General features: G+C 46.8%; 2 protein-coding genes across 2 annotated transcripts in view; one reads left to right on the top strand and one right to left on the bottom strand.

Moving 5' to 3' along the window:
* URB1 (URB1 ribosome biogenesis homolog) overlaps positions 1–879 on the top strand; it is a 78308-nt gene extending 77429 nt beyond the window's left edge. The window contains exon 39 of the mRNA XM_040228017.1: positions 116–879. Within this exon, the coding sequence (XP_040083951.1) occupies positions 116–297 (182 nt within the window). The 3' untranslated portion in view covers positions 298–879. The remainder of the gene's footprint in view (positions 1–115) is intronic.
* A 2874-nt stretch (positions 880–3753) lies between these two features.
* On the bottom strand, positions 3754–21227 carry LOC120854195 (melanocortin 2 receptor accessory protein). The gene is made up of 3 exons (XM_040228004.1): positions 20701–21227; positions 7099–7198; positions 3754–4306 (listed from the first exon to the last, which is right to left on the bottom strand). The coding sequence occupies exons 1-3, from the start codon at positions 20804–20806 to the stop codon at positions 4009–4011; spliced, it is 504 nt and encodes a 167-aa protein (XP_040083938.1). The 5' UTR covers positions 20807–21227; the 3' UTR covers positions 3754–4008.
* Between the last annotated feature and the right edge of the window lie 3150 nt (positions 21228–24377).

The raw sequence follows: 24377 nt of genomic DNA, 5'->3' as shown, positions 1-24377 counted from the left end.
TCACCGCAGGTTGCCACCTGGGGCCAAGCGAGCCCCGGGTCACCGTGCGTGGGGTGGGCGGCTCGTTCCCAGCTGGCCAGCTTGCGTCCTAACAGCCTCCTTGTCCCTTCCTCAGCCGCTGCCGCATTCCTGGTGTCTCTGTACATTAAGGATATCTGGCTGGGGGCCCAGCAGCCGGACACCCTCCTGAGCCATGTCCAGATGGTCCTCGACGCCACGGAGAACTCAGGAGAAGGCGACGAGGAGGCCATCGTCCGGCTCTGCAGGGACATCGCGGCCACAGTCCCCGACACCTGACCCTTGCAGCTGGCACCTCCGGCTCCAGGTTCCAGGAGTCGGGTTGAGTCGGGGATTTCCATGGAAGGCCTGTGAGACGCAGGCTGTGCATGTCGACCTGCTGTTCTGACGGGAAGCATTGGCTTCCTTTAGGTGACTGATACATAAGAAGCTCAAGGGACCGTGTATGCAGAGAGGTCAAGGTTACAGGTGGCTTGGGTGGCCCTGGGCCCACAAGCCCCAGTCAGGGAGACCCTTCCTCTAAGGCACTTGCTGTTCCTCAGAGAAATACCTCAAACTGAGGTAACACTAAAGTTGAAATGTCTAAAAGTATATGAGACACAGGAGCCTAAAGAGAGATGGGTCATGTTTCCTCTTTATGAGAAGTCACAGCAAAGCTCTGTGTAACTTTTTGAATAAATAAACCTTTCCAGGATTGTGTTAAAGTTATTTTACTAACTAAAAGGATACTGTACTAAATTCTTAAAGTATAAAACTATTTTGTCTTCTGCTTGGAGAAGACAGCTTTATATTTTTAAAAATTCCATTTGAAAGCAAGGACTTTGAATTTTATAACTTGTTAATAAATCTCTATTTTTGTTAGGTTTGGGGTTTCATTTTTATTGACTGAATCACAGACTATTTTTATTCTGCAGAAACCTGCATTTTAGAGGTCAGGATTTGACTTTTAAGATTCCTAGATAAATTGATATTGTAGCCGCAGACACTGAATATGAAGTTTCATGAATTTCACGTCAGGTAAAATTCGGTCTTGTTCATTTGAAGCTCTGCACGTACCCTCATGCTATGTCGGCACACAGCATTCCCGGTCCATCACCAGGGAGGTGGCTGTTCATTTACCCTTACAGCATTTATCCCCTGGAGGAAGTCATGGCAACCCACTCCAGTATTCTTGCCTGGAGAATTGCCACGGACAGAGGAGCCCGGTGGGCTACAATCTATGGGGTTGCAGAGTCGGACACAACTGAGCAACTAACCATATGACGTTTATAGCCCTGGGAATGGCTTGGCTCTAGCTTAAGCATTTATACCTTTCTTTCCCTCCAGTGTTGTTTAGACTCTTTGCTTTTGTTTTTTTAAATATATATAATGACTTAAGGTTCTTACCTAACAGAAGCAGAAGATATTAAGAAGAGGTGGCAAGAATACACAGAAGAACTGTACAAAAAAGATCTTCACGACCCAGATAATCACGATGGTGTGATCACTCACCTAGAGCCAGGCATCCTGGAATGTGAAGTCAAGTGGGCCTTAGGAAGCATCACTACAAACAAAGCTAGTGGAGGTGATGGAATTCCAGTGGAGCTATTTCAAATCCTGAAAGATGATGCTGTGAAAGTGCTGCACTCAATATGCCAGCCAATTTGGAAAACTCAGCAGTGGCTACAAGACTGGAAAAGGTCAATTTTCATTCCACTCCCGAAGAAAGGCAATGCCAAAGAGTGCTCAAACTACCACAAAATTGCATTTATCTCACATGCTAGTAAAGTAATGCTCAAAATTCTCCAAGCCAGGCTTCAGCAGTATGTGAACTGTGACCTTCCAAATGTTCAAGCTAGTTTTAGAAAAAGAGGAACCAGAGGTCAAATTGCCAGCATCCTCTGGATCATGGAAAAAGCAAGAGAGTTCCAGAAAAACATCTATTTCTGTTTTATTGACTATGCCAAAGCTTTGACTGTGTGGATCACAATCAACTGTGGAAAATTCTGAAAGAGATGGGAATACCAGACCACCTGACCTGCCTCTTGAGAAACCTGTATGCAGGTCAGGAAGCAACAGTTAGAACTGGACATGGAACAACAGACTGGTTCCAAATAGGAAAAGGAGTACATCAAGGCTGTATATTGTCACCCTGCTTATTTAACTTATATGCAGAGTACATCATGAGAAACGCTGGGCTGGATGAAGCGCAAGCTGGAATCAAAAGTGCCGGGAGAAATATCAATAACCTCAGATATGCAGATGACACCACCCTTATGGCAGAAAGTGAAGAGGAACTAAAAAGCCTGTTGATGAAAGTGAAATAGGAGAGTGAAAAAGTTGGCATTCAGAAAAATGATCATGGCATCCGATCCCATCACTTCATGGGAAATAGATGGGGAAACAGTGGAAACAGTGTCAGACTTTATTTGTTTGGGCTTCAAAATCCCTGCAGATGGTGACTGTAGCAGTGAAATTAAAAGACACTTCCTCCCTGGAAGGAAAGTTATGACCAACCTAGACAGCATATTGAAAAGCAGAGACATTACTTTGCCAACAAAGGTCCATCCAGTCAAGGCTATGGTTTTTCCAGTGGTCATGTATGGACATGAGATTTGGACTATAAAGAAAGCTGAGTGCCAAAGAATTGATACTTTTGAACTGTGGTGTTGGAGAAGACTCTTGAGAGTCCCTTGGACTGCAAGGAGATCCAACCAGTCCATCCTAAAGGAGATCAGACCTAGGTGTTCATTGGAAGGACTGATGTTGAAGCTGAAACTCCAATACTTTGGCCACCTGATTCGAAGAGCTGACTCATTGGAAAAGACCCTGATCCTGGGAGGGATTGGGGGCAGGAGGAGAAGGGGTCGACAGAGGATGAGATGGTTGGATGGCATCACCAACTCGATGGACATGGGTTTGGGTGGACTCCCAGAGTTGGTGATGGACAGGGAGGCCTGGTGTGCTGCCATTCATGGGGTCACAAATAGTCGGACACGACTGAGTGACTAGACTGACTGACTGAAAGTTCTTACCAAGACAGGAGTAATGCTCTGCATTTATCCGCTTCCTACAAGTCAGGCTGATTATCTAGAAGGCAAGGAGTGTTCAATTCTATTCCTTTCCCTGCAAAATGCCCACAGTGGTGTTTTTAGAATATTCTGAAGCCAGAATGCTATGTTTAGATTCAAGTTGGAAAGGCCATGCGGTCCTTTCTCCCTTTGTGCATCTCTGGAGCCCATCAGTGTCCCTTTCCCCATCTTCCCTTCTAACCCACTGCCCCTGAGTCTGGCCGGCCAAGCCTGGCCCTTGCCTGGCAGAATTATTTTTCAGTCACGTGGGATGGGGTGGGGTGGGGTTTGTGGGCTTCATGGTGTGATGCTGGCTCCAGACGATTTGCCTGGAGGAAACTCAGGCCCTAGAGAACTAGGTCCTAAAAAAAAAAAGAACGAGGTCCTTCGGGGGTCTTAGGTCACATGAAGTCACACCCAGCACGGGACCCTCCTGCCACTTGGGCTCAGGCCCTGCTGGCTGGACCCGGCTGCATGGAAGGTGTGGCTTGGGTCCCTTGACCACAGTCAGCAAGCCTGACCGGGCGGGTGCTGTGGGGGTGTGGAGGGGAACCTGGCAGGCCCTTTACAGGTGCCCTAAAAAGGGTACAGATGAGCCAAGTGAACTGAGAGTCAGTTATAAAAAGAATATTGCAGAAGTAGTAGCTGAAACTAAAAGGTGACATAGTAAAGATTAAGGAATATATTTTCATTTTCATTCACATGTATTTTATTTTTCTGGCCTCAACGCAAACATAAGTGGTGAGTGCACTAAGTAAAAAGGAGAGTATTTGTGCCTGTTTCCCTTGGTTGGCTGGGCCTGGCTGCCAGCCCAGGATAAATGCTTACACGTGCCCCCTGGTGGAGTCATTCTTGACCTACTTGCCTGTCCCACTATGTAAACAGGCTTTCAGAGGGCACATGGGTTTGGAGTGTTGGTTCTCCCATCGACAGGTTCTGTCTACAGGGGAGGCTCACTGGGCATGTTGCTGACGTCAGCTGGTGCCCTGTGGGTCCCCACCAAGGGCCAGTTCCCAGAGGAGAGCAGGGTGGTCCTGGGGGCGCCGAGGTGGAGGGTGTCTCTCGTTGCAGCCGCTGGACAGGCTGGGATGCTCCGGCGTCTGGTCCCACGACTGAGCTCAGTGGAGGCTGCAGGGTCCCCCGGAGGGGCCCTGGGGCGCTGGGATTGCCTCCAGACATAGAGCGGGAGGTTGAGGCCAAGACTCCAGGAACATGTTGGGAGCTGCTGGGTGGCGTTCCTGTGGACAGAGCAGATGGGAGAAGACGTCCAAGCCTCCAAGGGAAGAGTCCTTCCTGGGGACCTCCTGCCTGGCCAAAGCCTAAGGAAGTTCTCCCCAGACCAGAGCCCCTCTGCCGGGGCCTGGGGGTGGCGTGGGGGTCAGCTTGGCTCACCGAGGTTACCTCAGTTGAGAAATAGAAGAGACGAGGAAGTGCTCCATGGTGACCTTGACTTCGGGGCTTTCCCTCTGACCCGATGTGTCCATTCACATCGGGGGGGGGCGGGGGGACGGGTATCTGGTCAACCTTCCATCCACCCACGTGGTTGAATGCAGCTTGTCTTGTCTGTGCCTCAAGCCAACTCGTGTCCCAGCCAGAGACACGTTCTCCCTGGATGGACCCTCCTGCCCTTGAGGTGCCAGGGCAGTGGGCAGTCCACCTGCCTTCGGTTCCATCAGTGAAATGGGATGACAGTAACAACTGCCTCGTGGCATCAGCGTGAGAGGAGACCATGAATTGATGGGTGTCTGAGCTAGAGAGCTAGGCCACATGTGGTTACAACTGTAACGTGAATGAAGAGGGTCAGGAAGGGTAGCGCAGGGAAGCAGGGCCACCTTCCAGAGGGACTCAGATGACGCTAGCACGATCTTTTTTGTTAAATAGTTTTTGTTTTGTTTCAGCGTGGGAAGAATGCCTCTTTGGGAAGCAACTCAGTATTCTCTTTCTCAAATCTAACTTAGGACCCATTGGCCCTCCCTGAGTGAAGGAGGAAGCAGACAGAACAGGCTCTATCTTGAAAGCAGGACTCCCATCTTAGGCCTGACTGTGTACTTCGAGCTATATGCTCAGTATCTATGGAAAGGACATGCCAACTGGGAAACCAGGCCCCCCCGGAAGGAAGAGCCCCAGGGCTCTCCATCGCCTAAAAGAGTACCCTAAGTATCTGTGTAACTGAATAGAATCGTACATTCTATTATGCTTACTGGGGTATGACCACAGGCCTATTGATAATTGTCCACCGTTAACTACCTAGGCTTAAGGCATATGAATCACGGGTTAACTTTGATAGTATCTTTCTTTTCCTTTATTCAGGCTAGTTTCAGGGAATTTGGGGAAGTGGGTTTAGGCACATACACTTAGGGTATATAAGGTTTTCACAAAAACTGATCGGAGTCCTTGGCTAAGAGGAGACTGCCTTGGGCCCGCGGGTGTAATAAACTGCACTCCACTATCTGCATTGCCCTTCTGAGTGAGTTTTTTTCCGGGAACACGTGTCTACAACAGGGAGCATTCCTTGTCTGTCACGAAGTCCCTGGAGAGTGTTTTGTTTAACAAGCCACGTGGCCGGTCAGGGGTGGGGGCCGGGGAACAGCACCCTCGTTTTGTCCTGTTGTCAAATCGTAGCTCAGGAGATGGGAGAGACCCCCACGTGCCCACTGGACCTCGGAACCTTCCGCTGGGACAGGATCTCGTGGTCCTTAGCACAGGGCTGGCTCCAGGTCACCTCAGAAGAATAGAAGACAGAGGCGATTTCTTGGGCTGGTCCATCAGGATGTCTCTTGAGGGTGAGAACCTGCTTAGCTTCAGTGTGAGCTCTGAAAGCTAAAGGACTAGGTCTCCTCGCTGCTCCAAAACTGGTCCCTGCCTCCCACGCCTCCCACATGCGACCAAGGGGCCCTGAATGACCTGGTGGGTGAGACACTGTGGGCGGGCAGGTGGGGAAGGGGCTAGAAGAAATAAAGCCCCACCCCCACCCCCAAGGCAAGCCTATCCATCTTCAGATCCTCAGGGGCCCGCCTGTGAGCCCCCACCCCCACCCCCAGGCACAGGGGCTGCCCTCTGGTTCCCTTAGAGGCTTGGAGACTCCTCTTTCCTTCCTCTCAGAACAGCTCTGCTGACCTCTCCCTGCCCCCAGCTTCCTGTGCCGACTCCTGGTTCCCACTCCCCACAACTTGGTCCAGAATAGGGGCCCAGCCCGCCATCCCCACCCCCGCCCCCCAGGTCTTCCTCTGGACACGTCAGTGCCTCCTGAGCCCAGCTATTATCCTGCTAGGCCACACATTTCCAAGGGCGATGGCTAGCCCTCAGTCACCCTCTCTGGGTTAGTTGCCCATCCCTGGTCCCCTCAGCTATGGCAGGGAGACCGGTGGTATAGAGCCCCTTGGAAGCATCGTTCTTAGGACAGCGGTGGCTGTCGTGGGTGGATTAAGCCAGAGGAAAATTGAGTGTGGGAGGCCAACTGCATGCACACAGGAGAGTGAACGTCTAGTGAGTTCAGCTCTAATTACTGCTTGGAACGTGTGGATCGGCGCCAATTGAGCCACGGAAGTACACAGTAGGCATCTGACAGCAGAAGGTGGCCTTTGAGGGTCTTCGCTTTCCTGGTGAACCGGTGACCTGATTGGCACAGGATCACCTCGGCTTCATTATCTGCAGCAGCTTAACGGAGGTATGTTCTATACATACCCGAGCTAAAACGTAAAATCCAGCCATCTTCAGTCTGTTCCCTGAGTAGTGAGACCATTACCACGACCGTTGAAAGAAACCCCCTACCCCTGAGCAGTCGCCTTCCTTTGCTCCTCCCCAGCCCTGGGCAACCACTAAATCTTCTGTCTCTGCGTTTGTCTCTTCTGCCACACTTCACATCCGCGGAGTCACACAGTGACTCGTGTCTGCCTTCCTTCACTAGCACAGTGTTTCTGAGGTTCATCCAGGCACCATGAATCAAAAGGCTTTATTCCTTTTCATGGCCAAAAGGTATTCTGCTTCGGACACAGTGGCTGCCTGTTTAGCCACACACCCCCGTCCTTACCTCATCTGTGGAGAGCCTGACCAGGACATGTAGAGAAGGATGAGGAAGAGAAAAACCACGAAAGCTGCCAGGCTCACCCAGAAGGCGATGGCGATCGAGTCTGTGGGTGGGGACATACACGTCGATGTCAGTGTGACCTCACGAGCCCCACGGTCCCCATGTGCTGCGGAACTGGGACTCCAGGAGACAGCCTTCTCAGTAAGTGACCGGTGAGATTTTCCCGTCAATTATCACCCTGAGGGGCTTCCCTGGTGGTCCAGTGGTTAAGAATCTGCCTCCCAGTGCACCGTGCGCATGCCTGTGTGCTGAGTCTCTTCAGTCGTGTCCGACTCTGTGTGACCCCATGGACCGTGCCCTTCTGGCTCCTCTGTCCGTGGGGATTCTCCAGGCAAGGATGCTGGAGCGGGGTGCCATGCTCTCCTCCAGGGGATCTTCCCAACCCAGGGATCGAACCCATATTTCATACGTCTCCTGCCTTGCCGGGCAGTTCTTTACCACTAGCAACACCCAATGCAGGGTACATGGGTCCAGTCCCTGGTCAGGGAACTAAAATCTCACGTGCCACAGGGCAACCAACCCTGCTCCACAAGTAGAGAGCGTTGTGCCACAACGAAGACTCAGCACAGCCAAAATAATGATAACAATTAAATAATAATGATAACCATGGGAAGGAAAAAGGCAGCTGGGACCTGGCTTTTTCTCAGAAAGACTAGTCACTGTGTCAGTTTAGGGTGATGACTGAAGGAAAAACTAAATGAAACTGGGTTCCCATGCCACCCCCACCCCCCACCCCAGACCCCGCTTTTTGGCTGCTTCTGTTGCTCAGAGAGTCAGTTTTCTCTTCCTCCTTCCTCCCAGGAAGGAGAAGAAAGTGCTGTGAGCAATTTCATGTGGCAGGACAGCCTCCCCTCTCCTGTGAGGACTGCAGCCCCGACCAGGAGCCTTCTGCGATCAGCCCAGTTGGGGACCGCTTCAAAGACCTGAAGATCACAGACTTAGAAAAATGATATGCACCAGACAAGTCTGCTAACCCGCTCCAGGGAGAGCCAGACTATGGAGATGTTCCCCAAAGCTGCCCCAGCCAGGCTGCTGGAGGTGGAAAGACATGGTCCCTCTCTTTTCGGGGCACAGGGCCAGCTGGGGAGCTGTGGCAGGAGGAAAAAGCACCATTGCAGCCACCACTGTGGCTGTATCAGTGGCTGGAAGAGAAAACACACAGGAAAATCAAGAAGGATGCTCAGCCTCTTCTGGGCCCTGGTGGAACCTGGTGGAACCTGGCGGTTTGGGAGGTACCTTTATCCAGGGCTCCGGGTCAAAACTTTCAGCAAGTTGCTAGGGAGCTGTAGGAATGTGTTTGTTTCTCTTGTTTGTTTCTATGTCTCTGGGCACAGAGTTATTATTGTTTTAGTAGCTAAGTCGCGTCCAACTCTGTGTGACCCCATGGACTGTGACCCACCAGGCTCCTCTGTCCATGGGATTCTCCAGGCAAGAATGCTGGAGTGGGTTGCCGTTTCCTTCTCCAGGGGATCTTCCTGACCCAGGGATCAAGCCCACATCTCCTGCATTGCGGGCAGATTCTTTACCACTGAGCCACCAGGGAAGCATACTGGGTTCATAATTAGTCTCTGCAAGTATCTTATCCCAGACACACTCTCGCCCCCAGGACAAGATGCCCCAGACTGGGATATGCAAGGCACCCACGTGCACAACCCAAGGAAGCCACTGAAGGATGGTAATCAACAGGCATGTAGTAAGCACCTATGCAAGTCAGGCTTTGCTGGGAGCTCCTAAGGACCCCGAGGAGGCCAACCTCGCCCACCAGAAATCGCTGGCCCCCTTTAGGATTCTGCATCTGTCCGCCGGCATCCTTCTCGACACTCCTGCTACGTCACCGGCACTAGTCCTGCCCTGCCTTCTGTTGGGTTCTGTTCAAACAAAAGAGATTTCTGTGATGTATTCAAGTTAAAAAGTGCTAATAAATGGATAAATAAATGAACAAATAGCTGAATGGATGAATGATTAGAGATGTGTGGGGTAAACAGTAGTTATTGAGTAGAATTGTTTCCTCTGCCCTCTATGACCCAAGACAGCTAGAGGGAGAAACTAAAACCTTATGAGTTGATTTTAAATCCTAAAAGTGTCGAAAACAGGTAATAAGGAAAAGATGCAGTATTGGCAAAAGGCCTCATGGACTCCGCCACCTTGAAATGTATCAGCAAGTTGGCACTCACACTTCAGAGAGGCAAGGACCGTGGAGCCCCCCAGGCTGACTCACACCCTCTCTGCTTTCTGTCCCTGATCTGAGAAATGGCTGGCCTGCCCTGCAGCATCACACTGTTAAAGGGGATGCACGGGCTCCTGAGAAACAGGAAATGAGGTTGCTGCTGTCTGTACTAAGCTTCTTTTTAAAAAAAATTTTTTAAATCCACAATCTGGGATAAGAAATCTACAAAATGAGCCTGGAACGTCTTGTCTTCCAGAAAGCAAAAAAGCTATAAAAACCCAAACAAAGCAAGCTCCTAACATAGCCAAATATTGTATTAGTTTCAGGTGTACAGCAAAGTGAGTCATCTCTCTCTCTCTCTCTCTCTCTCTATATATATATATATATATAGTTATATAGTTATATAGTTATATATATACTTATATATACTTATATACATACAAACATATACACATACATATAAGTATATATACTCATATATACTTATATACATACATACATATACACACGGCTTCCCTGGTGGCTCAGCTGATAAAGAATCCGCCTGCAATGCAGGAAACCTGGGTTCAGTCCCTGGGTTGGGAAGATCCCCTGGAGAAGGGAACGGCTACGCACTCCAGTATTCTTGCCTGGAGAATTCCAAGGACAGAGGAGCCTGGCGGGCTATAGTCCATGGGGTCGCAAAGAGTCAGACATGATATACACTCCTTCTTAAATTCTCTTCCTGTATAGGCCATTACAGAATATTGGGTAGATTTCCCTGTGCTATACAGTAGGTTCTTATTAGTTTTCTATTTTATGTATAGTAGTGTGTATATGTCAATCAAAAGAAGCCTCTGACTTTCGAAGTGTTCCTTGTCTGCTCACTGTGTATTATTCCCCAGAACCTGCTTTAATTCAACTCTGTCCTAAAGAGTCACAATTTATTGTCTAACCCTCAAAGTATAAGAGTATATATGTTCTCAGAAAATATGGTTTGGGAGTTCTAATGTTTAAGGAAATTTCAGATTTCTGCAGACACTAACAGTCTTTTTCTTTCATTAGAAAAAAAAAAAATGCAGGATTTGAGGTCTTTGGTACCTAGATAAGTTCCATCAGAGCCTCGAAGAAAACAGCATCAGAAATTGAGCAGTTGAGATGCCCTTTGCCCTCTCCCAGGCTCACTCTGTCTGTCCTAGCCCTTGGTCATTATCTCCAGATGCTGAGCAGGAAATGAGATGACACCTCTTCCAGAACACAGAGTCTTCCGAGAAGTGAAATTTTAATTTTGTCAGACCAAAAGAGCGAACAGCAGACACCAGCCGTTTCCTGCACGGCGTTCTCTTTCATCATGTGCTTTTGAAAAAGGCAGCCAAGAAAATAGGGTTTTTTCCTCTTCCTCCTGAAGGGTCAGCCTAAGTGTTTGGAAAGAACATTTTGTTACAAGGGCAAGAGCTGTCATTCTTCAGGGTGGGAAATGTTTAAACAACCCAGAGCTTGTCTTTACAACAAGGAGCGCCAGACTGGCTTGACAATGAAACTGGTTCAGTCATGGAAAACTCCCCTTCCCTTCCCTCTTCTCTAGAGTCCCAGGAGAAAGTTAACAGCAAGATTTTTCCCTTCCTGGGGGATAATAAAGGGGTTGAGAGCCTAGACTCTGGAGGAGATCGATTTTGAGTTCAAATTCTGGCTTGACTATTTCCTAGCTTTGTGATCTCAAGCCGTCTGAGATTTTTACATCTCTAAATCTGTTTCATCAGTTAAATGGAGATGATAGTGTGTGTTATATAGGCTGTTATTCAAATTAAGTAAAATAATATGCATAAGCAATGCCCATGGCAGGATTTCCTCATGTGATGGTTGTGAAATGATCTGTACATAGAATTAAAATCATTATTTCTGTTAAGAGGGTTTTGTGGCACGTGATGTCACTGCTTCCTTCAAGCGCCCTAAAACGTAAGCTACATAAACGTAAAGGTAATTGTTCTTGTCAATCCTTCACCTGCTTCCATAGTAATAGAACCCCTCCTGTAGCTAGGCACATGGCTGCCTGAGATAAAGACTATATTTCCCAGCCTCCCTTTCAGTTAGTATGGTCATGTGACAAGGTTCTGGCCAATGAGATGTGAATGGAGCAATTGCTGGCTGGCTTCTAGGAGTCCTGCGGAGATGATGGCTAGATTTCTAACACATGCATCCCTTCATATTCCCTTACTCCATTTTGCTACCCGGAGCATGGATGTGATGGCTATAGCCAGGATTGGAATGTGATGGTGGGGACACATCCCAGGGATGGCAGAGGTGTGAGCTGAAACAAAGCCAGTCCTTGAAGACTTCATGGAGCTGACCTACCACGCTGCCCTGCAAACTTTTACACGAGAGAGAAATCAAAGTCTGATTTATCTGGTACTCCATTAAAGTAACCAATTTTCTGCATTGAATCTGGACAAAAATCAATAAATGACTTCTTAAGTGAACATACCAAAACGGACAATTCCAAATAAATGCTGACCTTCAAAATAATCATCCTCTCTCTACTGTGGTGGTGGTGGTGGTGGTTTGGTTGCTAAGTTGTGTCCGACTCTTTCAACACCATGGACTAGAGCCAGCCGGGCTCCTCTGTCCATGGAATTCTCCAGGCAAGAATACTGGAGTGGGTTGCCATTTCCTTCTCCAGGGGATCTTCTTGACCCGGGAACTGAACTCAGGTCTCCTGCATGGCAGGCAGATTCTTTACCGACTGAGCTACAAGGGAAGCCCTCTCTACTGTAGAGCCATGTAAATTTTCTAAAATACCTATGTTGATCAAACATTTATAAATTCTTCTTTTGGAATTACCTTCAAGGATACACACACACACACACACACACACACACCCCAATCTTGCCACTTTATGAGATCATCTTTTTTTTTTTTTTTGAGATCATATCTTATTTTCAATACCCAAATGGTACCAATCATTTAATTTCATTCACCTGATTGGTTTATGGGTGATTCTAAACTGTTTCCCGGAAGCAAATCCACCTTCCAAAGAAATACATAATGTATCACTGTCGACATTTCATAGAATGTGTCAGGGCCACCAAAGTCAGTTCCAAAGGACGAGTACCAAGCAGGTTTTGAGGAATCACGGACTCACTCAAGTACGACAGCTCCACATGAGGCTAGCTTGATGGGAAATTTGCTCCAAGATTACATTCTCAATCTTTGTTTAAAAATCCCTTTCAGTGCTTACATCGTACCCATGGAACTGACCGTCCGCAGAAGGCTTAGGCATCATAATAAAAGTTCTAGGACTTCCCCGGTGGTCCTGTGGTTAAGAATCCATCTTTCAAGGGATGTGCATTGGATCCCTGGTTGCGGAACTAAGATCCCACATACTTGCAGGGCTACAAAGCCCACTGAAACTAGAGAGCCTGGGTGCTCTAGAGCCCGTGATCCTCAACAAGAGAAGCCCAGTTGCATGCTGCAACTAAGTGCCACAACGAAGACCCAGCACAACCCCAAAAAAGGAAAAGTTGTAACCTGAACTTGTTTGCTGCGACTGAAAGAGATGAATAGCATCATCGACTCGATGGACGTGAGTTTGAGCAAACTCTGGGAAATAGTGAAGGACAGGGAAACCTGGCGTGCTGAAGTCCATGGGGTCGCAAAGAGTTGGACATGACTGAGTGACTGAACAGCCACAACAACCCTCACTTGATCGCTCTGGCCAGAAGAGAAGATTTATAGAAATCAGTCTTTACCCCAAAGTCTATTTGCTGTGTTCAGAAGAAATTGGTTAGTGATTGTTCAGAAGAGGTTGGTTAGTGATGTGTTTTTGTTCTTCTTCTCCCAGCTGTTGGAGAAGCAGATGAACAGACTGCCTTATTATTGAAGCTGCTAGAGGCAGTGCCTCAGCAGAAGTCGGTGTGGGCTATGACAAATTCTTTCTAACTGGTAATTAAAGGAAGGAAACATACTGACCTAAGAGGTAAATAATACAGCAGTAAGGCCAGGCACTACCCAAGGGAAATCAATCCGCCTCGATACTCCCTGCAAGGGAGCATTCAACCAGTATTTGGAGACTCATCGTATTAACATTATCTGTATTGTCACTGTAAGATGGGAATATGAGATTGTCTTTTTTCTCTCCAGAGCTTAGCCTCTGAAAAGGGAACAGAATCAAACGTGGAATCAGTTTGTTCAGGCAGGGTCTCAGGAGACGGATTTCTGTTTTCCACCTTTTTGACAGTGTTGGGGAGATTCTTAACATTTCCATGAAACAGAAGCCATGTTTAAAAATCACAGGGGTGACAATCTTTGTGAAGTCTCTGTAACAGAATCACACACCAGATTTCAAGCCTTCCCTGAGGAAGGGCAACCCATAGCCTTCAACTTGGCATTGAAGGCTCATAAAAATATGTCTGCATCCCGAGATCTTTCCAATTATCTGTCCAACCATGATGGAATAAATTGCACCATCTGGGTATGAACACAAAAATCTTAAAATCCTTCCTGCTTGTTAGGTTAACACATGAACTCGGGTATTTCTTCTATTTTGTCTTTTTCTCAACTTGACATAAGTCGAACCCCATCTGGCCTTCACCATGTCAAGCTGCTGCCCCAGGTGACCTTCTAGTGAGGTGGTCTGAGGGAGAGCTTTGCCGCTCTGTCTCCCTCTAAAGCATCTTTCTGTCGTTCATGTGCAGAGACCTGGGGCCTGATGGTTTGTGATTTGTTTGACTGGGATGGAGATCCAACCCAGAGAAACTGGCAAGGAGAGAAAGTCGCATTTGTCAGCAACGGAGGTCACCTGCTTTCTGTGGCTGACCTCTGTCCAAGCTCACCTGGACTCGCACCTACTTTCCTCTGCCTTCAAAGCCAAGTAACAGAGCATCCCTGAGACAGCCTGATGCTGCTTCTGCCGATCATTATAAGAAACAAAAGCAATACAGTGATATGGGAGCACAGACTTTGGATGAGGGAGATTTCTGGTTTTGCCTTTTTAGGCTCTTCTAAATTTATTTATTTGTGTCTGTGCTGGGTCTTTGCTGCTGGGTGTGGGATTTCTCTAGTCGCGGCAAGCAAGGGGCTACTCTAGTTGGGATGCTCAGGCCTCTCACTGCGGTGGCTGCTCTTGTTGCAAAGCACAGGCTCAGTAGTTGTGGCATACGGGCTTAGTTGCCCCAGGGCATGTGGGATCTTCCCGGAAGAGGAGTCTCAACCCCCGGACCACAAGGGAAGTTCCTGGCTTTTTCTTTCTTTCTTTTTTTCAAATAAACTTATTTGAACTCAAGTACTGAGGACAAAAGTAGGCAAGACTTCTTTGCTTAACACATAGCAGTGGAAGAAGTCCTCTCCCTGGGGCCACTGCTTTTAAGGCCAAAATCCTGGAAGCGTTCTATATGTTCAAAGACACCAATTTCTAGAACAATAGGCAGCTACTTACAAGGTTCTTGTGAAAGAATATTTCACAACATGGGGAAACAAAAGATCGTGAGGTCAGTAAGAGCAAGGTACAAAATAGCATATACAGCCAGCTCTTATTTGAAATATATCTAGGAAACAGAATGTGTATGGTGAATTGTCTCTATCTGCTTCAGCTGATGGCCAAGACAAAGGTACCACTATAGACTGAATGGTCATGTCTCTACCACCCCAACATGTGGAAGCCCTAATCCCCAGGGTGATAGTACTTGCAGGTGGGGCCTTGAGAGCTAATTAGGTTTAGAAGAGGTCATGAGGGTGGGGCCCTCATGATGGGATTAGTGCCTTTATGAGAAGAGAAAGAGCCCACATACCCTCTTTCTCCATTTACACCAAGGAAGAGCCCTTCAAGCACGTGACAAGAAGGTGGCCAAGTGCAAGCCGAGAAGAACCCTCACCAGGTGTGTGTGCCTGCTGGGTGCTCGGCACTATTCTGAACTGTGGGGAGAGAGACAGACAGACAGGTGGACAAAGGTTTCTGCTCTGCTGGATCCCAGATCCTGGTGAGAACCTGCCCCCTAATCATGACAAGTGTCTTGGGAAGAGTCCTGAGGCGTGGCAGCTGGAATTGAGGTCCGGGATCTGTGACTATCCAGCTGGGTGACGTTAAGTTATCAGCTTCTACGAGTCCCACATACGCCTATTTCCATATGATAGTCTATAATACCAGGGCACTCTTATTCATGTATGCAACGGCTCCTGCCTAGACTGTCAACACCTAAGGGTAGAGATCTTATCTTTAAAAAATATATCTATTTATTTTTTTAAAAATATGTATTTATTCAGGTGTACCAGGTCTTAATTGTGGCATATGGGACCTAGTTCCCTGACCAGGGATCAAGCTCAGAGCATGGAGTCTTAGTCACTGGACCGCCAGGGAAGTCCCAAGGACCTTTTCAACTTTATGCCTCCAACTTCAGCACACAGCCGTTTCCTGCCCACATGTGACCACTACCCTACCGACCCTCACATGTATATATCCACCAAAGCCATATTTTTAGCAAGCGAATCGCACTTTGTCTCTTCCCTGCTTACTGTTTCACATGATTTCCCACAGCTTATGGGGATCCTCCGAGGCTTGCCTGCAAGAACTTGGCCCCTGGGGGGGTCTATTCCTCTTCCCCAAACACCTCTGGGAAGCACCTCTTTTATACACAGGAATGTAACTCTTCTCTATCCTGCACCAGTTCTGTTTCCCCTCAGTAGCTCCAGGCAGGAGTTATTACAAACAGCACGCAGAACAGGGGTCCAGTTGCGTGTGGCTGCTAGGTGTGTTTGTGTATGTGCTTTAGCGCATGCGTGTGCATGCCTGTGTGCATATGAGGATACAGACACAGAACCACCCTAGTGGGCTAGGCACCAAAATGTTAGCACCGATATTCTTCTGAGTATCAGAACAACTGAGTATTGTGAACAACTGCTGCTATTCAGTGGATCAGTCGCGTCTGACTCTGCGACCCCATGGACTGCAGCCTGCCAGCCTCCCCTGTCCTCCACTGAGAGGTAGCGTGAAGTCATCTACTGAGGGTCATATCCAACTTTAGAAAAGGCATTTTAACATCTTGCAAGGTTGTCCGGTGGTTGGGACTCCAATCTTCCACTGCAGGGGGCCCAGGTTCAATCCCTACTTGGGGAACTAAGATCCCACATGTTGAGTGATGAGGCCAAAAAAAAAAAAAAGTAAAAGAAATAAGATGAATAAAAAGCTGGAAACAAATAAAAATATATTTTATATATTTTTTTAAACGTGGTTGTAATAACATATTCAGGTAAAGAATCTGCCTGCTAATTGACCTTGCTGATTGAAACATTGGGATGAATGAATCATATGTGTAAACATTACATTTTCTTTCTTGTGTAATAAAATGTCCCCATAAAGTGACTCTCTAAGCTATTAAGTATAAAATAAATTATTCAAAAGATTAAATAGAGAACAATGAAAAGAAGAATGTCTCCTGCAGAAGACACAGGAGACTCAGGTTCAATCCCTTGGTTGGGAAGATCCCCTGGAGGAGGAAATGGCAACCCACTCCAGTATTCTCGCCTGAAAAGTCCTGTGGACAGAGGAACCTGGCAGGCTATAGTCCACAGGGTCACAAGAGTCAGACATGACTGACTAAGCATGCCTGTAGTAACACAACCATCATTCATTTATCCCATCTCCTGTTGATGGATATGAGACCATTTCCACTTTCTGACTGTCAGACAGTGCTGCAGTGAACACTGAAATACCTGCATCCTGGTGGACACATGTACACACTTCCCTAGGCGGACACCAGGAAGGGGATTCTGCGTGATGCTTTGTGAACATCTGTAACTTTTTTTGGTTCTTGCCAAGCTGCTCTCCCAAATGGTGAACTCAAGTTTCATCCTATCAGCTGCATATAATGGTACTAATGTCTGTCCTTCCTACCCCAACACTTCAAATATCAGCCTTTTAACTCGCACTGATTGAGTGGTTGTGAAGTGGTACCTACTTGTTCCTTCCCAGTGCATTTCCCTGGTGACACTGAGCATTTTCTCCTGTTCCTTGGCCCTTTGAGCTTCTTCTGTTACTGTCTTTTCATATCAATTGCTCGTATTTCTTGGAGAAGGCAATGGCAACACACTCTAGTCCTCTTGCCTGGAAAATCCCACGGACGGAGGAGCCTGGTAGGCTGCAGTCTGTGGGGTCGATAGGAGTCAGACACAACTGAGCGAACTCACTTTCACTTTTCACTTTCATGCTTTGGAGAAGGAAATGGCAACCCACTCCAGTGTTCTTGCCTGGAGAATCCCAGGGACTTGGGGGGCGTGTGGCGGGGTGCTGGTGGGCTGCTGTCTATGGGGTCACACAGAGTCGGACACAACTAAAGTGACTTAGCAGCAGCAGCAGCAGCAGCAGCTCGTATTTCTTTTTTTTTTTTTTTCCTGTTGGTGGATGGGTTGTGTTGACTTATGAAATAATAAAGTGGTTTCCATTTTAAGAGAAAAAGATAGTTTTCAAAAGTAGCTCCCCAAAATATAAGGAATAGTCACTGCAATCTCTTTGTCATTCCTGGAATATACCAGGCACTCCTCTGCTTCAGAGCCTTGGCCCTTGGTGTTCCTAAAATGTTCCTTCCCAAGACATCATCAAGACTTGATTTCTCACCTCTTCACAGGCCACAGGTGAGGCCTTCACCAACCTTCTTCCACCCTTGGGTCCCTGCTCTCCTAGCCACCTTTCCCATTTGACTTTTCTATGAAGCACATCTTGCCCTCTGCCATGTTTTTCTTGTTTACGGTGAACTAAAAAGACTGCCTCCAATTTTTTGTTTTGCTTATTTTTGGCTGTGCCATACGGCATGCAGGATCTGAGTTCCCCAGGGAGTGAACTCCTGCCCCCTGCCCTGGAAGGACAAGGTCAGAGCCGCTGGACCTCCAGGGAAGTCCTCTGCCTCAAATTTTTAGCCCTTCCTGCGCTAGAACCCATCTAATTCCCTCCTCCCGAATCTGGCCTGGCCTCACTAACTTACTTACCCAAGACACAGAGCTAGTAAGCAGCACAGTTCAGATGAGAATTATGGCCAACAGGCTTAGAGTCCGTGTACCTAGACTCGACAGAGTCACTGGTCCACGGCTGGTCACCCAGAAAAAAACAACAAAAACAAGACAATTAACCTATTCAAGGTGCAAACACCCCAGCAGGGGAGGAAGTTTTGCCTAGCCCCAAATTTCTTTCCCAGAGACAATAGAAATTAAAATCAGGACATGAAGCCTGGGATATGTGAGACACAAACAGGAATAAAGGAGCCCAGAAAAAGCACCTCTCTCTGTAGATATTAAAGATTCCTGATATCTAGCACTTGGGTATAAAATGGTATTTGGCAGCCTTTGTGATAAATTTAGAATTAACTTTCTAAGACACTTTTGTGATACACTGTATCTTTCTAAGATACTTTTGAGACAGAATATTCTTTTAAGATGGATTTCCTTTTTTCTTAATAAATGAGACTTAAAACTTTATTTATTTGTTTGTTTGTTTATTTTTGGCCATACCACATGGCCTGCGGGATCTTATATCTCTGACCAGGAATTGAACCCTGGACCCTGGGCAGTGAAAGCACCCAGTTCCAACCACTAGACCACCAGGGAATTCCCTTAAAATGTATTTCTTAATAGAGTTTAATGTATTTGTTTGGAGTTCCAGTAAGCTGGGTGGGTTTCTTCAAATTGTAGATATCGTGTTTTCTATAGTCTGTATGCAGATATGGGAGAGTTATTTAGCCAGTCCCCTAAGGTGTACGACTTGAATACTTTCTATAAAAATACCAGTCGATAACTTACTTTTCATAGGAGGGACACAGAGCCTGGCTTCTCCCTGTGAGCGTCAAAAGTCCTCAACATCTAGGTTGTCCAGGGTGGGGACAGTGACTGGTCTCTCTGGCAAGATTCCTTACTGAAATGATTGTTATTGGGTTTGGGAATTTGAGGAAGAACTTATTTGACCTCATATCTAGCTCCCCAGGTTGTAAATGTCTGACTCTAGTTCAAAGTGCAAAAAAAAAAAAAAACCAACCAAAAAAGAACATCTCAAACCTCACACACAATTTAGAGAAAACCAGACTTTTCCCCCAAAAATGTAAGTTACCTGTGGGTAACAGGTGGGGGCAGAGATTGAGATCATGTGTTCTAAGCTCCTAAAGTTGCAAACAGCCCCCCAACACAAAGCAGCGGGGATCAACTTTAGAGCCCAGGTGATAAGTGAGACGTCAGAAGCTAAGCTAGAATTTTATTTAATTTGTGTTCATTTTAAAAAGTCCTTCCTAAATGCACATCTATATGTTGTCCAGGTCAGCATGGATCTTGAAGTTCTGAACTTTTGATAGTATCTGTGAGTGGGCTTTTATTTCAAATCTGCCACTTTCTCCCTATTACTCTATGCCTTCCATATTGTGAGTTGCATGTGAAAAAACTCTGCATTTTCATTTTATGGGTTTATAGCTTGTATCAGAAAACACACCAAATCTATTGTCCCCCCCAAAAGTTTTGCTACAGTGTCAGGAATACAGGAAGTCCTCAGCAAACATGAAACAGAAGTCCTTCACTTCTGGAAGGTGGATATGACATAGAAAAGTGAACACTTCCCAACCAGACATTCTATAGGACTTTCCCCAAGGACCCTGCCAGGGCTCTGCCTCCTTTTATTAAACAATAGCAGTGAAGTGAATTTCAGTTTTGAGCTGGTTTGTAACAGACTATGTTTCTCTTCATATGGGAAGCATTGTGTTCTTTCTAAGGACGCATTTATTTTTGACAGACATAATGTGTGATTGTAGTGAAGTCCCTGTAACCTGAGGGACTTCAGGATAGGCAGAAAGGATGGGTTCCCAGAACTTTTTTTTTTTTTTTATGCTCATTTCCTTATCTGACTTGTTATCTGGTCTGAGTAACTGGAATAATCAGAGAAGATTATTGAGAAGCTACCGAGTTACTTCAAGATAAAGACTGGGCAGGTTAAGATGAAGAAAAGGCTGTTAACTTGTCTGGTGGTCCTTCATGAGACCATGAAGATGACGCATTGCTGGGAATTTTTAATAAGAATTAGTCACACATCTTAGAAGTGAACACCGTAGCTCTCTCCCACATCTACATGGAGACAACAGGAAAACTCGAAATCTAGTTTGAAGAAACTCATCTAGTTATTGGACCCCTAGACAAATATAACTCTATTGAGAAATCTGTCTTACCAGTGTAGACTGCTCCCAAAGTGTCTTAGTTTCTCAAGAGGCTAGTTTCCAAATTAGTACAGAAGATAAAAGGTACACCCTCCATTCCCTTCTGTCTACGAGTTCAGAGTCCCATTCTGGCTTTCCCGTGATATCCTGGGATTCATAAGTGAATGGAGAAAAGCCATCTGTGCCAACCCCCAGCCTCCAATCAGCCGGCTTCCCCAGTTCAGGACTCACGTTTGTTGGCACTCAGCTTCTTCTCATCCACGGGCATGAGGTCCAAGTAGTCCAGGTAGTATTCATAGCTGTAGTACGGGGCAGAGGTGTTGGTTCTGCCAGCCATGCCTGCGTCGCTGACCGGTGGCCCTTCTGGAGCTGCTCTGAGCTCGCCCAGGAGATGGCCCTGCTGATTTGCGTAAAATCATTCAAGTATGTCTGTGGGTCTCCGGACTCAAGGCCTACTCACTTATCAGAGCCGTGGGGCTGGGAGGAAGGTCGGGGGGTGTGCCTGACATCTTTAGAGTTCAAGTAGAGCGATCCATCCTGCCTGGCTTGATGCAGCTCCAAAACAAACAGAGTACAAGGCGGGAGCCTGAGGTCCCTGTGCAAGTGCTGGTTGGCCCTCAGCATCCGGACAGGAAAACAGATTCCCCCCAGGACCCTCGAAAGAGAAGATGTGGACTACGACTAGAAAGGACAACCACTTTGGACCCTAAATAATTAATTGAACCAAATCAAGAGCCTGGCACTGCCAGGCTTGACTTGCATTAAGGCAGCTCTTGGTTCTGTTAAGCAACCAGCAAATCACTGGCCTAGATTCCTTATCTGAGGGCAGAACCTGAGTGATGTCAGCCTTGAACTTGCAACCTCTCTCATGGACACATCACCACTTCATTAAACCCAAAGAACACGCTGCTCCAACAGAACACACGTCCCAGCTTTCATGTGCGCTCCCAAGAACCAAGCAGTCAGCTGCCTCTGTTCAGACTGGGGAGGCTGTTTTCCAGGTCAAGAACCCGTACGAATTGTGTTCTTGGGAAACAGGGCCCCAGGGTTCACCAGTCCTTGGCTGATGATAGACGTGACAAGGATTCATCTGGTCAGGGCCTGACTCCAAGTTGTACATTCACTTTTCTAAGAGCAGAGATACAAGCAAGAGGAGCATTCCAAGTACTGGAAATGAGCAGGACTAAATGTGAAGAGCTCCCTAAAATTTAGCTTTTGAGAATTAGTGATGAAGTCAAAACACACACAGGCACAGGGACTTTCCCTCCAAGATCCTGACTTTGTAGCCTTCTCGACCCAGGTCTACACTGCCAGAGGAAAGCTGGGCATTGATAGTGTAGGCAGTGAACCCAGATAAATTCAGGCTGCCTACAAAGGTCTATCTAGTCAAAGCTATGGTTTTTCCAGTTAGTCATTTATGGATGTGAGAGTAGGACTATAAAGAAAGCTGAGCACCAAAGAATTGATGCTTTTGACCTGTGGTGTTGGAGAGGACTCTTGAGAGTCTCTTGGACTGCAAGGAGATCAAGCCAGTCCATCCTAAGGAAATCAGTCCTGAATATTCATTGGAAAGACTGATGCTGAAGCTGAAACTCCAGTACTTTGGCCACCCAATGGGAAGAACTGGATCATTTGAAAAGACCCTGATGCTGGGAAAGATTGAAAACAGGAGGAGAAGGGGATGACAGAGGATGAAATGGTTGGATGGCATCACCAACTCAATGGACATGAGTTTGAGTAAGCTCCAGTAGTTGGTGATGGGCAGGGAGGCCTGGTGTGCACCAGTCCATGGGGTCTCAGAGTTGGACACGACTGAGAGACCGAACTGAACTGAACTGAATTGAAGGATAATTGTTTTACAATATTGTGATGGTTTTTACCATACATCAACGTGAAAAACTCTCATAGACAAACCCAGAGACACTGTTTAATGAGATATCTGGGCTTCTGGTGATGTAGTCACGTTGACGCATAGCAGCATCAGCCCTCCCTCCTTCCCTGCCCTCTTCCCCTCCCCCTTCCCCTTCTTTCTCCTTCCTCCTTCCCTCCCTCCCTCCCTTGATACATTTTCCAATTGAACACACTTCAATTTCATCAGCTTGAAATTTTCGCTTCAGACAAAACACCGATTGTTCAAATGAATTCATTGATTGCTCTGGTAATAATCTTGACTTTTAAAAACCCCCATGGAATTTCCCTGCTAGGAAAACAGATTAAAAACGTGTTTTCCCCTTTGACATAAGTAAGAACTAATACTCCCATCAAGGTCAGCTCTCTGAGATAACAATGACATGTTCATATGAACAAAGACCTCCAAGACCTTGACAGTTGGCCTTGCTTTCCCTCTCACTTTAATTTATAAACCTGAACTCAAAGGTGAAGTTGTCTTTCCTTCCATGTTTTCTTTTACAGGAGATGTGCCCACTTGTTAGCTAGCCTTGTGGCCACCCACCGAGCACAGGGGAGAAGGTGAAGAGAAGAAAGGGGAGAGCAAACACTAGCTGAGCAGTGCCCGAGCTGGCTACTCTGCTCTGTTTCCTGCGATTCTCACAATACTCTGCTCGGGGGTTGGAAGCCTCTTTCAGGGGGATAACAGCCAGGTAGGACAGCCTCCATGCTCTGCCCAGGACACCTTGAACTTGCAGACTGGTGTGCAGTCATGTTATGTGGTTGCCATGACAAATTACCACAGGCTTAGTGGCTTAAAATAACATAGATTTACTATCTTATAGTCCTGGAAGTCAGAAATTCAAAATGAGTTCTGGGGCTGAATTGTGGTGTTGGAGAAGACTCTTGAGAGTCCCTTGGACTGCAAGGAGATCCAAGTCCATCCTAAAGGAAATCAGTCCTGGGTGTTCATTGGAAAGACTGATGCTGAAGCTGAAACTCCAATACTTTGGCCACCTCATGCGAAGAGTTGACTCATTGGAAAAGACCGTGATGCTGGGAGAGATTGAAGGCGGGAGGAGATGGGGACAACAGAGGATGAGATGGTTGGATGGCATCACTGACTCGATGGACGTGAATTTGAGCAAACTCCGGGAGATAGTGAAGGACAGGGGAGCCTGGTGTGCTGCAGTCCATGGGGTCCCAGAGTCAGGCATGACTTAGCGACTGAACAACAATAACAATTATCTTACACTCCTGGAAGTCAGAAATTCAAAATGAGTTCTGGGGCTAAAATCAAGATGTAGCCAAGACTGTTTCCTTCTGGTAACCCTGTGGAGAAATCTGTGTCCTTGCCTTTTCCAGCTTCTGGAGGCTGTCCTCTTTCCTTTTTTAACAAATATATATATATTTAATATCTATTTATTTGGCTGCGCCAGGTCTTAGCCACAGCACCCTATGGAGTGCCTGCTAGGTGCTGCGTGTGGGGTCGGACCTGGTCCCCTGCACTGGGAGTGTGGAAACTTAGCTTCTGGACCACCTGAGAAGTCCCTGTCCTCATTCCTTGACATGTGTTTCCGTTAGACCTTTCTCCTCTTGATTCTGTTGTCACTTCACCTTCTTTTTCTGCATCAACTCTCTCTCTTCCTACCTATGAAGGTACCCACGCCATTTTGACCACCCAGACAATCCAGGAAATCTCTCCATCTAGAATCCATAGTTCAGTTATATCTGCAAAGTCTCTTTTTGCCATATGAAGTCATATTCACGGGTTCCAGGGATTAGATGTAGATATTTGGAGGCGGGGGACTATTATTCAGCCTGCCACATGGGGCAAACAGTGTTGTGGGTATACAAATCCTTAAACACAGTGCCTCTTTCTGGGGTACCTGTTGTTGTTAAAGATTTTTGGTAAAAAGTCACTTTTTCATATTGAACAAGCATGGGTATATAACAGAGAATATTGAAAATTTTCATGACTTAAAATTTTTTTTTAATCATGGGCAATTTCAAACTTTTGC

Source organism: Oryx dammah, unplaced genomic scaffold (assembly GCF_014754425.2).
Source record: "Oryx dammah isolate SB20612 unplaced genomic scaffold, SCBI_Odam_1.1 HiC_scaffold_2, whole genome shotgun sequence".
Classification (NCBI taxonomy): Eukaryota; Metazoa; Chordata; class Mammalia; order Artiodactyla; family Bovidae; genus Oryx; species Oryx dammah.
Note: the sequence above shows the minus strand (reverse complement) of the source record. Positions and strands in the feature narration are given on the sequence as shown.